This window comes from Crotalus tigris, unplaced genomic scaffold (genome assembly GCF_016545835.1).
Source record: "Crotalus tigris isolate CLP2741 ecotype Arizona unplaced genomic scaffold, ASM1654583v1 scf7180000024362.2655971311:6658466, whole genome shotgun sequence".
Classification (NCBI taxonomy): Eukaryota; Metazoa; Chordata; class Lepidosauria; order Squamata; family Viperidae; genus Crotalus; species Crotalus tigris.
Window position 1 is genome coordinate 4,729,225 of NW_024100530.1, and position 15,844 is coordinate 4,745,068.

The 15,844-nt window shown below is 35.8% G+C and overlaps 1 protein-coding gene across 6 annotated transcripts in view; it reads left to right on the top strand.

Moving 5' to 3' along the window:
- The window catches only part of CDH8 (cadherin 8), a 163,963-nt gene that overhangs the window by 98,028 nt on the left and 50,091 nt on the right, over window positions 1-15,844 (top strand). For all 6 annotated transcript variants that reach the window (XM_039327587.1, XM_039327588.1, XM_039327586.1 and 3 more), the window contains 3 exons: window positions 358-525; window positions 9,423-9,604; window positions 13,345-13,598. In XM_039327587.1, coding sequence (XP_039183521.1) covers window positions 358-525; window positions 9,423-9,604; window positions 13,345-13,598 — 604 coding nt within the window. The remainder of the gene's footprint in view (window positions 1-357; window positions 526-9,422; window positions 9,605-13,344; window positions 13,599-15,844) is intronic.

Genomic DNA, 15,844 nt, shown 5'->3' on the forward strand with positions numbered 1-15,844 from the left:
GATATTTCCCATTGAGCGTGCGGATTCTGGAGGGACAACCCTGGGGCAGTGAAGAAAGAAGTAGATATCTGCTTAGTCATTCAGATAAGCCAAATCAACTGGCAATTAATGAGGTGAGAGATTCCCAAGCTAGATCCCCAAATTTCATCATATATATTAAATATGTTACACCAGTTAAGTCCGTGGCCTGATCCACAGGTTTTTTCTGGTGTTGTTATATTTTAAATATTACCTTTGAACGAAGATAGTTTCAAGAAGATCATCTCAAATATTAAATCCAGCCTTGGTCACACTGCATGAAGTTCTCACTTCCCTTTCTGATGGTATTTCCTTCCTTCCTTTCTTTTCTTTTCCCAGCTATCATCAAAACTGCTCTTTCAAACATGGACCGGGAAGCCAAAGAGGAATATACTGTGGTCATCCAAGCAAAGGATATGGGTGGACACATGGGTGGACTCTCTGGAACCACCACAGTGACTATTACGCTGACTGATGTCAATGACAATCCTCCAAAGTTTGCACAAAGTAAGTTATGTTTCTGATGCATCCACTTCCTAATAATCAGACAACAGGCCAAGAAAGACAATAATTGAATACACATATCATTGGAAGGAACTAAGCGCCTTATGTGGTGTTACCTTGGCATATTGTGTGAATCTAACCACCATGATCTGTAATGATGGGCCTGTTCTTTAAAGTGGTATGTGAAACCCAACCATTGTATTTACTCCATAAGTAACCATCATGTGTAATTTATAAAGATTGCTATTTGCATAAAATAGAACAATAGAACAGTGAAGTGCTGTTGGTGTTAGGCTAGGGGTGAAGAGATTGTGATGGTGTGTAGGAATAACCTTGGAGACAGGAGCAAGACCTACAGCCAGGGCAATGGTCTGAGAAGACACCCTTCAGATCACAGGTAGGAGGAAAACATGGGGAGCATTTCAGAAGGGACCCTTTCTAATTTTCCAGAGACTAAAAAGAGAGGAGGAGATAAATATTTTCAGTCCTGCAAGATTGTTCAATGTAATCTTAAAATAAACATAGTGCTGCTGATCCTGGTTGTGCATCTTTCTGGACTACCTTGAAGGGCTAACAGAGACCCTTTGAGTATGGAGGTCAGCTTGTAATCCAAGACTAATCACTCCCTCTCAGCCCAAATAAGTGTCAGGTTACTAAAAACACAAGTTGCAAAAAAAAAAAAAAAAAAAAAAAAAAAAAAAAAACCAACCCACTGATCACATCATGGTTTGATATCCTTTTATTGTGAGACTTAGGCATGTTCAAGGCAAAGCAAATAGAGTTTGTAATCAAGCAGGACAAACACAGAGATGGAGAAATATGGCTATTGGGGGGAAACAAGACAGAGGGGGAAAAATGGTTGCATAATTCAGTATATCAGCAATGCAGAGATGTTAATCTCTTTCATCTTTTCATTGCCTTTCTTTCATTTCTTCATGTTCCTAATCCTTATGTTGTGGCGCCTCTTCTTGAGGCATCCTTTTGATTTCGATCTTCTCCACCTCTCCTTCTGTGCTTTCAGCTACTCTAGCTGCTTCCAACCCTCATATTTAAAGCTAGAAAAAAGCTCCCTTTAAAACATCTCCTCCCAATCTACAGGTAAAAAAAATTGGGTGAAAGATTTGTCCAGTTGATAAGCAGAAGAAAGTCACACAACAGTAAAAACCTATTGGAAACGTTTTCTTCCATGCAAGAAGCTTTAAAACATTTTTTTTTTCCCCCTGCTGGGACAAAGTGAGAATTCTCTGCCTGGCACTGATCACACATCCAATCTGTTGTTCATTGTTCTTCAAACTGTTTGTCTTTTGACCTTTTTTTAAAAAAACCTTAGTGTCCCCTTAAAATGCTTGTTATAAACACAGGAACTTGTTTTATATGGTGTTGCAAACAATCTCTGGAAGCCCATGGGTTACTGATTCCTGTAGCTATTTAAATTTGACCTGTGTAAAGGAGAAGGGTGGATGAGTATTGATTTGAAGTCAGGTCACCCTATTCCAACAAGTCATCCGATTGAGATGCCTACTTCAAACAGGCACTTTCTGTGTCTGACATACAGAGAATAAATGTTGATATATAGGTTCATATACAACAGTACTGGGAGTGAGTAATGCCACACAGCTTTAGGGTCCTGGCTTGAATTAATGAGAAGTTCAAAAATGTGAGCACTAGAAATCCTTAAGGGAAAAAAATGTAAATCTATTTATAATATTGACTTCCATACCCTCCTTTTCCCCTTTCCCCTTTTCTTTATCTATTTCTTAGCCTTGTGTTATTTTCAGTCCTCTCAAAGCCCTATTAGATTAGTGTTACATTAGTCAACGAGGGACAAGTCTAAAAATATGTGTATTGTTGTTGTTAAAAGCAAGAAATTGACCAAGACATAATTGGAGATAAGAACTGGAAAAACAATTCCAGGTCTAGTTAATTGCTGATCTTAAATTCAAAATCCATATTTGGAGCTATCATTTCTACATATGTATGCTTCACTGATCTGTTATAATAAGGGTTGATTTTATTAGGCATAGTTGCATTCTGCTGGAATTTTCTTATAAGCATCCTTAAGTGTTAGCTGGTTTTCCCTTTCATTTATTATAAGTAGATACTTAGTCTATGAAAGGGAAACAAAACAATTGGAAAAGAGGCAGTTTTTGTGTTTGCCCAATACACTTAGCTAGGTTAGTGAATGCTCTAGCAGGTACAGTCCCACATATTAAACATAGTTAGTGCTAATCTTAATTTTCATCTCTATCTTGATACACTTGCAGTTTTGTTTGATTAGTTTATAGTCAATGTATTGTATGCAACCAGAATATTCACTGGTTCAGTAAGCAAGTGAAGTGCTGTGTGCAAGCACAACTGGCTACCTCCTAACACTTAGTCATGCCCACTGCATTTTTTTCAGTATAGTAGCTGCCTACTGTGTTACAATTATACATTGGTTGCTGTTTTATATTGCAACCTAAAAGAACTCTGGTTAGCTTATAAGAGCAATCAGTCATAGCTAAAATCAAAAAGTTGAATGTTGAATCACTTATAATATTCTTTCAATATCTCTCAGTTGTTGAATCACATTAGATGAACAAGAAAAAAATGAATTGATAATAGGAATTAGAGCCAGTCTACAAATTTAGGAATCTACCTACTTGATCAGGCAATTAATATTCATTTCTTCCCTTCAAAATGAAAAGAATAAAGATTTCATTATAAACCGCTACACATAAATGATGTGTTATATATTAGCTAAAGCTAGAGTAATTATAAAGTGCTCTTCATTCAATAGTTATGCTGGATAGGCCAATCCTGTACATAATATTGGTTGAGAAGTGAGCCTTGAATCTATCATATTACAGTATATTGCCCCTTAAACCTTTTAAAACGAGACTGAACCACATTAAAAGTCACACTCAGATTGTGATAAATTACAATCTGTTTCCCCCAGGAAGTGTTTTGGTGCCATCAGTTAACTGCAATGGCTGTAATCCATTTGCTGCTCATTGTTTTAATCTAATTGGATATTTTATGGAATAAAAATTAACTCAGAAGCCGTTGGCTTGAAATCTTTGTGCAGTCTGAAACAGCTCTGGTTGTGTGTTTGAATTTACAGGAAATTGAATCTAGCTATATTAGCCATCAGGAAAGATTAATATCAGCAGCAACTCTATATATTTGCCAACAGAACCTTTATGATTTTCATGAAAATAAGAGTAATATAGTAGTTATTGTCTTGGTCTAGGGCAAGATTCAGGTTTGAATGTTCACTCAGTCATGGAATTTATTGAATAAATTTGATTCAGAGATTGGCAGGTAGCCTAATTAGTACTTAGTGATATCTACTTATATTGCCTTGAAGTCCTGGAGGAAAAATATAATAGATATATAGGAACACAAACATTGTTACATCTATTTTCTGGGAAAATAAAAATAAACAAGCATAAAAGCAGAATGTTCATAGCTATAATAGAGCCACACTGAACAAGAAGGTGATCAATATTCATAAGACGTAACACTTGACATATTCACAATAAATTTTAATGAACTCAGACAGTATTGAGAGAGTTATGTGTCTTTATTGTTTTTGAGCAGAACATACATGTGTATTTATGGCTAGATTTCAAATAAATAAAGCCCTCCTGAGCCTTTAAAATAAGAACAGTCAACTTTCACAACTACTGAGTTCTCTTGAAAATAATTTTAGGGGCACTTATAACAAATCATGTAAAACAAACCCAGTTGTTACAGATAGCTCTTGTTTTCACATGAACAGCAGATTTTTGGGGCTGGGCTGGCCATGAACTGGATCTGCTGGTCCAGGTTTCCGAAAGCAAATCATCTTGAACAGGTGTACCAGATGTCCCATTCCTGAAACAGTGAATTTTTCACATCGCTAGTGAGAGAAGAAAATAAATATTACATATATAAAAATCTACTGATATCTTTCCTGTGGCCTGTACATCAAATAAAGAAAAATGTTTTTCATATACCTGTCACTGGTGAAAACACAGTCAATACCATGTGCTAAATTATTTTTGGGGGGGAAGTCTTGATCGGTACATGTGGATATTATTAGACTGGTTCTGTAGATTATTTAGTGTCTTACAGGATTTATCTGGCAGGTGGAATTCTAACAGAATAACAGAATAAGAGAGTTGGAAGGGATCTTGGAGGTCTTCTAGTCCAATCTCCTGCTCAATCAGGATATCTTATACCATTCCAGTTAAGTGGCTGTCCAGATCTTTCTTAAAAACCTGCAGTGATGGGAGCACATAAAACTTCTGAAGGCAAGCTGTTCCACTGGTTAGGTGTTCTCACCGTCAGGAAATTTCTCCCTAGTTCTAAATTATTTCTCTCCTTGATTAGTTTCCATCTATTGTTTCTTGTCTTGTCTTCTGGTGCTTTGGAGAATAGGTTGGGCTCCTCTTCTTTCTGGCAGTCCCGCAAATAGTGAAACACTGCTATCATGTCACCCCTAGTTCTTCTTTTCACTAGACTAGACAGACCCAATTCCTGCAACCATTCTTTATATCTTTTAGCCTCCAGCCCTCTGTAAAATTGCTTCTTGAAATAACCTCACTTGTTTTCTATTCAGATTGTATCTATAATTATATATCAGACTATGGCATCATCTTGATTAAGAGTATAAACTGTGTCCAGTACTGGCATCTTAAATGGAATTTCTGATCCAACTGATTATATCCTTAAACTATGGAATTTTTTTTAAAAAGTGAAAAAAATGAGCAGGAATTGTGGGATGTATGTTTGATTTTATTAAAGAAATGCCTGATTAAATAATAGAACCCATCTGAAAAAAATCCTGTGATAACCTTTTATTATAATTCCATTTCTTGCTTATATGTTAAGAATTATTTTAGCAGTTGCCAGTGAGATCCCTATCTATGTTTCAACCTTGGAAATACTAAGAAAGAATCTAGTACATAATTAACTGCCATTCTGTTTTTATAGCCCATAAGGCATTATTTTAGGCAATAAGCATAAGATATAATGGGCACAGAATCTGAATGTAGGGAACAAAGAAATCAATTCTATCTTAAGGCTACAAATGAACATTTCCAGGGTATGGTTTTATTTTCATCTATATACTTATTTTTACATGAAGGCTCTTGAATCACCACAAATGGTGATTTTCAAGGAGATGTATGAAACAGAGTATATTATATTTGTTTCTGCTCATATTGGCAGAGAGAAAAGTTGCATGCAGCTATTTTCTCATTTTCTTCCCAGAGACGGGCAAGATATTGGTTTGAATCACAGTTTAATGTCAGCTAACCTCTTTGCCCTTCTCAAACCAAAGCTTGCAACATTAATCTGATACGTCTGAATTTTTTGCCAGTAATGCTATAATAGAGCAAGATATAAAATACATTTATTACATTTATTTATCACCTTTATAAGGCTGTCTGACTCGCACGGCAAATTTACAGCAACAACAACAAGAAAAGAAATTAATGCACATTCATAAGAAATAAAAGTAGCGCCTTTTGAAATACACAGCCTTCTCACTGGTACTCCATTTCCCCATCTAACCCTTGGGGAACACCCTGGTTAGAGTTTTGGCTACAAGAAATAACATTTTTATTGCATTAAGTACATTGTGGTATAACCTTTTCCACACTGTTTAGGCAGGTATGCAGTCATTTTCCAGAATTCTCAGCAGAGGTCATGCGGAGAAGTGAATTCTGGAAGTTTAGTATCCTATACCTGCAAAAAAGACTATGCTAAAGAGTGGTGAGTCATCCTCTGTAGCTCAGACTGGCAAATCTGTTGGGCCAAGAAGACCCAATGTTGAATGTTGGGGTGGAATGTTGAAAACATGTCATGGTTGGTCTCATGAAATAGCTGCCACTAAGCTGCTTAGCCATCTCCAACATGCTTGTCATGGTAGATGTGGTAGATGTGAGCAATCTTAAAGCATTCATGTATCAACAGGGAAACTGATAATTTCATTTTATCCTCTAAGGATGTTCCTTACCACTCCAAATATGCTTCATTTAATTCAGTCTTACCTCACTTTTCCTTATTTTTCTGGGGATCTGGATTTATGTTCAACGAACATTGGGGTATCACCATCTTCTATTTTTTAACAATGACTATCAAATAATCTTACATTTCCAGCTTTGATTAAAGGCTGATCCATACTTTGTATTTGTCCAGCAAGAACATTCAGGAGACAAATGTCCTCCTTATATCAGTTAACCTACAGCCCACTGGAAAGGAAATGTTCATTCATGTTTTCTGGCTCCAGAATAGTTTTTTTTTTATTCCCTCCAAATCTGAATATCCCCTATATCATTATTTTCTAACCCTCTCTAGCCTGAACCCAGAAATGGAGTTGCTATCTCCTAAAGTTAGGAATTCTGGTGCCAAATTATGACTTCTCTTCTTCATCAGCCCCAGTCCAATGGTAAAAAATCCAAAACAACTGGAAGGCCTCAGGTTGCCTGCCACTGTTCTAACTGAGATAAATCAAAATCTTTCAGTAAATCTCTTTTTGATGGTTAAACTCCATCAACAGCATAAAACAATAAAACAAGACTCTCTCTCTTTCTTTTTTAGCAGTTTGCCATTTCACCACCAAGCAACATTATTTTTTAAAACTAAATGTGTGTCCCTAAAACAGGGCTTCTTGGGTACGTATATTTATAGCTGTTCTGAGACATACTGTGGATAATAATCTGTGCAAATAGTTATGACAATTATATTATGACACCAGCAAATTCTTCCTGTGAAAGGAACCAAAAAATGAGAAGGTGAGGTCCTGGTGTTTCTATTTAAGACTGTCTGACTCATTGGGTATGCATGAATTGTATCTGATTGGTTTCAGAGATAGGTAGTTCCTGAAATGGATAATTTCACCTCTTACCCAGAGCTGAAACAAGTGAATTACTAAGAAGCATGCATAATTAGGCCATCTGTAGACACGTTCAGGAGGCAGAGATTACCCATCCTTTGCCTGCTTCCAGATCATTACTAAAAGTCAGAGATGTCATTAGAATGAACAATTTCATTTTTTTCTCTAAGTAATGAGAAACTGATAGGTGATGTAAAATACTCTGTTGGAAACCAGTTTAAGCAGGTAAGAAATATTAGCCTGTGTTTTGAATTAGGAATGGGTGAAACCATTAGAATGTTCCACCAGCCTTAGTTTAATGAAAAGGGTCTTGGAGGAAACTTCTGCAATTCTCAGTTTAATGTTCTTTGAAAGTTTAGGATTCTTAATCTCCCTTTTTTAATGTTTGAATGATCTCAGACAATTTGAAACAATTATGGATATTTTACATCGATATGATAAACGGCACGGTACGTTATTTCATAAATCTTAAACTTTTATTAGTGATTATATTTCTGAAAGTTGCTAAAAATGGGAAGCTTTTCAGAGGACTTATGGTAATTGAGATGGTACCTATGAATGACTGATGGCTTTATTATTATTGACTTTATTACATTTAGCATGAATGATTTATTATATTATTGTTGGTGCAAAATGCTTGATTCAAGCTACAAGCTGAATGACTGAGTAAAATAAATAAAGAGGGTAAACAAAGGATACATTCTAATTAAAATAGCCAGTTGGAAGGAGCAAATTCCAGCTAATGTAATAGTTCATTGTTTTAGTTTACATTTATACTCTTCCTTTGATATTTTGCCAAACGTCTCCAAAGAGATACAGTCTTCCAGATCTTATTCATCTTCTTGGCAATACTTGCTCTCTCTGCTCAGCTCCATAATTAAACATTAATTAATTTGCAGCAATTAGTACACCAATATATAAGTTCCCCACGGTTTTTTTTTTCCTGTGATACCATGGAGGGGTGAGACTAATATGTTGTTTTGCTCTCCAGTTATACAGGAAAGGCTATGAATTAAGATTCTTAGCAAGAGTGGAGTTTTATCTGCTTCTGTAGAAAAATCTCTTGTCTGGAAATTAGAATTAGGGAGTCACTTGTAGAGCTTGGCACCAAGACTAGAATAGATCCATGCCATTGTATACCAAGAGTTTGGGGTTGGGTGAAGATTAAAGGGCATCTCCTTCTATGGCCACTAGGTCTGGTCAACCCAGAGGTTTCATATTTTATAACATTTTCTTGACTCTCTCTATGTTTCCATGAATCACTAAAAAAATGTTCTAAGCTTCTGCATAGCCAACCTCCCTCCCCTTATTTCATTAGAATTTTTAATTCGTCCTATCCTTGAGTCACCTGAATGTATTTCTGAAATCAGTAACAGAAAACAGAGAATTTCTTCTAGAAATGCCCAACTAAATATGCTATATTTTAATGAGGATTTGCCTTAACTTCATTTTAAAAGTATTTTTTTTTCTAATTATACCTTGGTTTTACACCATTCTTTGAAACCTGCTTTGACATTTCCTACTTTTTGTTGTTGTTGTTGTTGTTCTAACTGAACATGTTAAAAGCATCAAACTCTGTGCTTCTGTCATCCTGCTATAATGGAATTTACTTTGGTGCACCATAGGATTTAAAAATAAAAGAAATATGTGCTAGATTTCTTTTGTATTCTTAGCAGCTTATCTATAAATAAGTAGACAGTTTTCAAAACATCTGGAAAGTTGCATGTTTTCTTTTTCCTTTTCGTTTTGTGGCTGAAAATAGATGAATGTTTTGCATTAGCAGTACCTGTTATAAGTGGGCTAACACAATGAATCATTCTCAGACCTAGTTATTTGTCATCCTGTTGCAGAGTGTACTGTATATGACATGACATATAGCCCAAGAAAGCTGCAAAAAATATGACTGCATCCTTAACTGCCACATTTAAGAAATAGAGAACAGGAAGAAAATGGGTGATGCAATAAGTTTGACTGTTCTTCAGGTTGTTGGTATATGGTTGTGCTTTTCATCTCTCTTACTCTCACTTTCACTCAGGTTTGTATCATTTCTCAGTATTGGAAGACATTGCTGTCGGCGAAGCAATAGGAAGGGTCAAAGCGAATGACCTGGACATTGGTGAGAATGCAAAGTCATCCTATGACATTATTGAAGGAGATGGAATGGATATCTTTGAGATCACCTCTGACTCTCTGGAAGGAATTATTAGATTAAGAAAGGTAAATGGCATGGGGACTGGAGAAAATATGGGTTTCTGGATCCTATCAATGCCCAAAACAGTTCTTAAAGCAGAGGTGCGCAGTTTTGGGTGGGGACGGGAGAAGGTATGGACCAGCTCAAGAAATATATTTGATTTCATAGCTACCATAGTTGATATCAAAAAGACTAAGCAGCAGGATTGGACCTGTTTAACAGATTTTTTTAGGAGATCACCAAGAAATCCATGCACTGTAAATTGAGTTGAGAAGTCAAAAATACATCCCAGAAGAGAATAATGGAAAAAATAGAACTACATGAATGTGCCAGGTATAAGTCCTAGGAGCTGTGTTCAACTTATGGAAAGTCGACCCTTTTTGTTTTTTCCATCACTTGAGGGATATGGTCTCTAATAAACCTGGAGATGCACAGAGAAGCAATGACCATAAGTATCCCATATCCCATATATGCACATTTTAGTAATTCTCTTGAAAGCCATCACCGAATCCAGTGTTTGTAGATTCCAGTATGCTTATCCTATGTCCTTCTCTTGTTCCCAATGTCCATCCAACACGTTTCACTGCAGGACCATAGTCATGATATCACACAAAGTAAGTGGGTACTATTTTACAATAATCTGTTAAGTTCCTTTAAAAAAAACCCATCTGAACAACAATATACTCTTTCCTAATTCTCTCCAGCTCCTGCTGGGGACAAGAATGGACCCCCCAGGGCAGCAGTGATGTCATTGGCAAATCCTTTCAACCAGAAACTCCTTGGTGCTTTTGACATGAGTGCAAAATTATCATGATTATCACTGTGATTTGTTCCTCTTTGATACAGAGGACCAGTGGGCTGCCAGATAGCGCTCCTTTCCAATTCCACTGCTGAATTTTCATCTTTTGTCATTTTGAAGTGGGAAATGCATGGAGGCCATAAGATAAGCCTAAGATTAATGATTTTTTTTATAAAACAAAATCTCTCAAAAGAACTCCATTTGAAAAATGTGACTCAGCCTACTTGCAGCAGCATCCTGCCCAGGCAAAAATTAAACACCAGTCAATGTTGCCTTTCTCTATTTGCTTCTCATATAGATTCAGGAAGGGTGATTTATTCTAGAGATGTTAAGTTTCCACTCATTCGTAGAACTCCGGTTTCAATCAAGCCCATAGTTTTCACCTAGCACACACCGTAATAGATGCCTATCTGTTATTGTTTTTAATTTCAAATATACTTTAAATAATAATAACATTGTGCATTTAAAGCACTAAGCTGACAAACGCTTTGGACTGGCATGATTTATTACTGTGGAATTTGCAACGGTTCAAATGATACCGTTGTGTGATTGGCAAATTGTGTATATGCTGATTTCCAGCAACCTATTCATCGGCACAAAGACATAGTAATTTCTGAGTTGGCAGAGAGGCAATGCTTGTCGTGTTTATCAAAAATGGCAAAGTTACATTAGAACTAGATTCAAAAAGTGTGCTGATTTTTTAAAAAAGATATGAATATATACTTAAGCTTTCCGAGACTTTCTGAAAGAGTTCTGGAATTTTTATTTGTGCTCTTTATATTTGCATTGCAGATTTAAGCTTCTCTATGATTCTTTTCTCCTTCTCTTTCTTCCGTTCTATGGGACATTGTGATGCAAATTTTTATATCTTTCTAAAGCTTGACAAATCTGCAGATTTGAAATGTTAATCATTGTGAGGCATCAAAGGGTTGGGTTGTGAATCCGTACATGTCAATGTTCTTGAAGTTACAGCAGATATTAATCTTGGGTGGTCATAAAATTGGTGATGCCTCTTTTTTTTTTAAAAGTGTCTTGTAACTCTTATTATTGTTATTATTATTTCTTATTTGCATGTTTCAAATATTTATGAGCAAAACCAATCAGAAGTGCTTCTCTCCAAGGCCTATTGAAATGATTGGCAAATTGTGAATATGAATATCCAATCACTCTTGCTGTATAGAGGTGCTGTGAATTTGATGTTTTTATTTTTCTTTTCTTTCTTTTGGGCACTCCTGATACAAAGATCGTTTTGCATATAGCATGTACAATTGACTTAATTACGTATCAGGTGCTATATCCAGCCATTGTTTGAGGGCTGTCTCTCTCATCTCGTAATACTATCTCTTGGAATCCTTATATATAAAATAATAATAAAAATAATAACAGTAACAGTAACTAACAGTAACAATAACAATAACAATAACAAGCATTGACAAAATCACCATCCATCAATTGCAAAAGGCAACTTTATCTGGAACAGTTTATATCCTACAATGATAACTTTAGCCCCATCAAACAACATCTTCCTATCCCAGGTCCTTGGGAAGTTGATAGGTAGATAAAAATGCCAAATCCAATCTAAACATCTGGCTGACTTGTTACCAAAGAGTTCAGACCTGTACTCTAGTGTTTCAGGAGCAAATGTGAAGAGACAGGTTATGGATCACTTAACTTACTAACAACAATATATCATAATTATTCAGATCTTCAGTTCACTTAGGCACTTAACAACTCTTTTCTTCAAGGTAAGTCTCCAAAACCTGTGATTCTAATGAGAAGAAGGCCTAAGCCTTTATGAAAACAAAGGATCAATACATTGCTTAACCCTCTAAAGCTGTACCCCATCAGTTTCTCAATAATTAAAATTATATTTATCTTCTTAATTCTTTGAGCTTCAACCACAGATATTCCTTGCAAGCTGTGCTATCAATGACCAACTATAAAGTCTTATTAAACCAATAGTGGGATCTCCTTAAGCCAGTAGAAAAGAATACGGGATATGTTTAAATGTGGGCTTTAAATGTAATTTTGAAATTCACTTATGCCATTAAGATAAAATTCTAAGCTAAGATTTGTTGTTGTTTTTACTTGTAGGGATTATCAGCAGAGATCTTTCCCATTATATGTACTACTTGTTCTTGCCTTTTTGAATTGGAATTATTATGATTTGTATCTGAATGTAGTTAGCCTCTCAGACATGAATGCTTCCATTTTTGCTAATACTAATGTGTTAAATCCCGAACAAAGCTAAATATGTGTTACACACCTTGAAAATTTTTCCATTCTTCCAATGCTGCTTTGTTTAACAGCATCAGAAGGTTAAGCTTCAAGAGAATATTGTAAAAAAATCTCTTGATGGTTATGATACACAACTATTCTTATAAATTTTGATACCACAATGTTCATCTCTCCATATAACTAGATCTCAATTCTTCTTACTTGTTCAATCTGAATCAAAGAACAATATCTTCAGTCCATTTTTTTCACACATTTCTTTAAACAATAGAATTCTTATGCCACATGAAACGTGCTCATTTCTCTCTCTTTGCTCCTTAACTACAACGAACAGAATGACAATTAGCTGAGTGATTAATATTCAGTCTAGGTCATTAGCAATAAAAATCTTTCCATAGCAAAAAGAAAAAGAAAAAAAGAAAGAAAGAAATGGCAAAATTCCAAGTGAAAAACCTTTATATGTGTTGCTTTCTTTTTTAAAAAAAAAAAAAACACACACTTTTAAACAGAGACAGCAAATCTCCAATTTGGTGGGGTTTCATTGAAGCTTACCAAATAAATGAGACATTAATAAACACTCATGAAGTTTGCAGCCATGATAAAAGAAAGGGAAAAGGGATTGCATTAAAAGTCAAGAAAAGGAGGGGAAGCAGATGTGTCAGCATTGCATTGTCTTGTTCTTGCTGTTGTGATTATTTAGAAAAAGCTTTTTGTGTTTTTCGTTTTTAACAGCCCTTGGATTTTGAGACCAAAAATTCATATACACTGAAGGTAGAAGCAACTAATGCCTATATTGATCCACGTTTCATCAGCATGGGACCCTTCAAGGATACGGCAACATTAAAAATTGTAGTGGAAGATGCTGATGAACCCCCAATTTTTTCATCACCAACGTATCTACTGGAAGTGCATGAAAATGCTGCTATTAACTCCGTGATTGGTCAGGTGACCGCCCACGATCCAGATGGATCTTCAAGCTCTATAAGGTACTCCTGCTTTAAAACAGTTGTATTCCTGCTGCACAAAGGCCTTAATATGTATGATCTCTGGGAGACCATCTCCAATCTCCAGTTGTGTTCGACTTTTTTCCCTCCTGTGGAGAACTTAGGAATTAAATTTAGTCAGATCATTTCTCCATCTAGTAAAGTCAACTCAGTCCATAGTTAAAAAGTAATTAGAATCCCAGAGTCAAGCTTGAAAGACCAGGCCCACATGTGAAAATCCAACTTTATTGATTTATTGCTACTTGAGTCTATGCAGGAATCTTCTCAATTAAGGGTTAGCACCAGCTTCGAGTTAGATAAGAGTCAATGTGATTCAAGGAAGGCTGGACTTAGTCCACTTGTGACTATGTAGGGATACTAGGCTGTTCCTTCTTTTAACTCCAGTCCCAGGTTCTGCATTTCTCCTACACCCAGCTTCTTTAGGACTACTGAGCATGCTGTAAAACCTAAGAACAAACAATAAAAAAACAACTGCCATAAAGATTTCTGCCAGAATCAGATTGTTCCATATTTTATAGCTTCCCTGGATACTCATTATTTGTACTTTTATCCTCCTGCCCACCCCCACTACCCAGCTAGTGGGCACATTTACAAATAAAATGGAAATATGTAGTCCTACAATTTTTATTTCCTAACTGTACTACTGTTGGAAAATGCAGCTGCTGTAATCCATTTGTTTGTTTTGCCTTAAGAGGGGTTGTTGTTTTTTTCCTTAGAAATAATTTAAATAATATCTGGTAGGTCTTTTATTGTATTGTTCTTTTGGTCATACTGTGAACTGCCAAGAAACTTTTGATTGCAGGAAATAATAAGTCTAACAGAACAAATACACACCCAAGGGTACACTTTGGTATAAAAATGATTCTGGAGGCTGGTGTTTTGCTTTGCAGTATGCTAACTTAAATGTTAAATATAATTAAAAGAATGTGTGTGTGTGTGTGTGTGTGTATACACACACACACACACACACACACACACACACACACACACACACACATATATATATATATATATATATATATATATATATATATATATATATATATATATATATATATATATATATTAAAAAGTGGTTTAATGTCCATGGGCATTGTGTTGAAGATCCACCTACTCCATTTTTCTCTCTTTCTCCTTTTTCTCCTTATCTGAAATCTATATATAATGGCTATCAACTGCACCTGATCCAAGAACATTTTTTGGCTTAAGAAAATATATGCCACAGATAGAATTTGCTGGTCTTCAAGGTGCTGCTTTTTTTAAAAAAAAAATTCTGCATAAACATTCAGGATGATCAGAAAATGTCGCAAGGAAAAGTTCTGAAATCCATCACCTTTAGGCACTTCTTCATTTTTAATTGCTTTGGAAATGTTTCTTTGCCTCATAAGTGCAGGCCTACACCAAATTCTTTGAAGCCGCCATCTGTGCAAAAGGATTATACAGGGCTGGTGGTTAATCAGATAAGAAATTTCAAGTTATTAAGTCACAAGAGGAAAAAAAAATTGGAGGCAGAAATTCCCGACTGGTTATTGAAAATATATATCTTCCTGTGCCAATAACCCTATTTAAGCCATGTGAGTATTTCCTGCCCCACAAAATCCGCCATGTATGAAGGCATTTCACATGTTTTAATTAAATATGCAAAATTTGCATTTGTGTCTCCCCTTTCTCATCTGGATTCTGTCTAATATGCATACTGATTCAGCCTTTCTAATGCTTATGATGCTTGTAGCCTGCATTTCTTTAGGTTTTTTTTTTTTTTTTCCTGTTTGCTGATCTGTGGTCTTTGAGCAAGCCAATGCTTTAAGTTCAATTTTGTCAGGCACAAAAAAATCAGGAGACAGGACTGGGTCCAAAGTGAATACATGTTTATTTCAAGCTATCTGTAAATAAGAATCTGAACTACTAACAGTCAGGGCAAAAGGCTGGTAGAATTCCTAGTGGAATTCAAGTGGGGCTGAACCTGGCTCTCTTGTGGGTGCAAAGTGACCCTAAAATGATGACATTCTTGAGCCCCCCCCTTTTCAGGCTTTTCCTGGTAATCTCCTACAAATTCATTTTAATTAATAGATTCCTTTAAAGCAGTGAGGTCTTTCCCCACCCCAGGCTCACCTGGAACCCTGTGAAAAGTCAGAGTATTTTAGGGGCTTGTACAAGAGATTGTCCTTGTACAAGATCCAAAACACGTGTTTCAAATAATTTTTGAAGCATGTACATTATGCTATTAC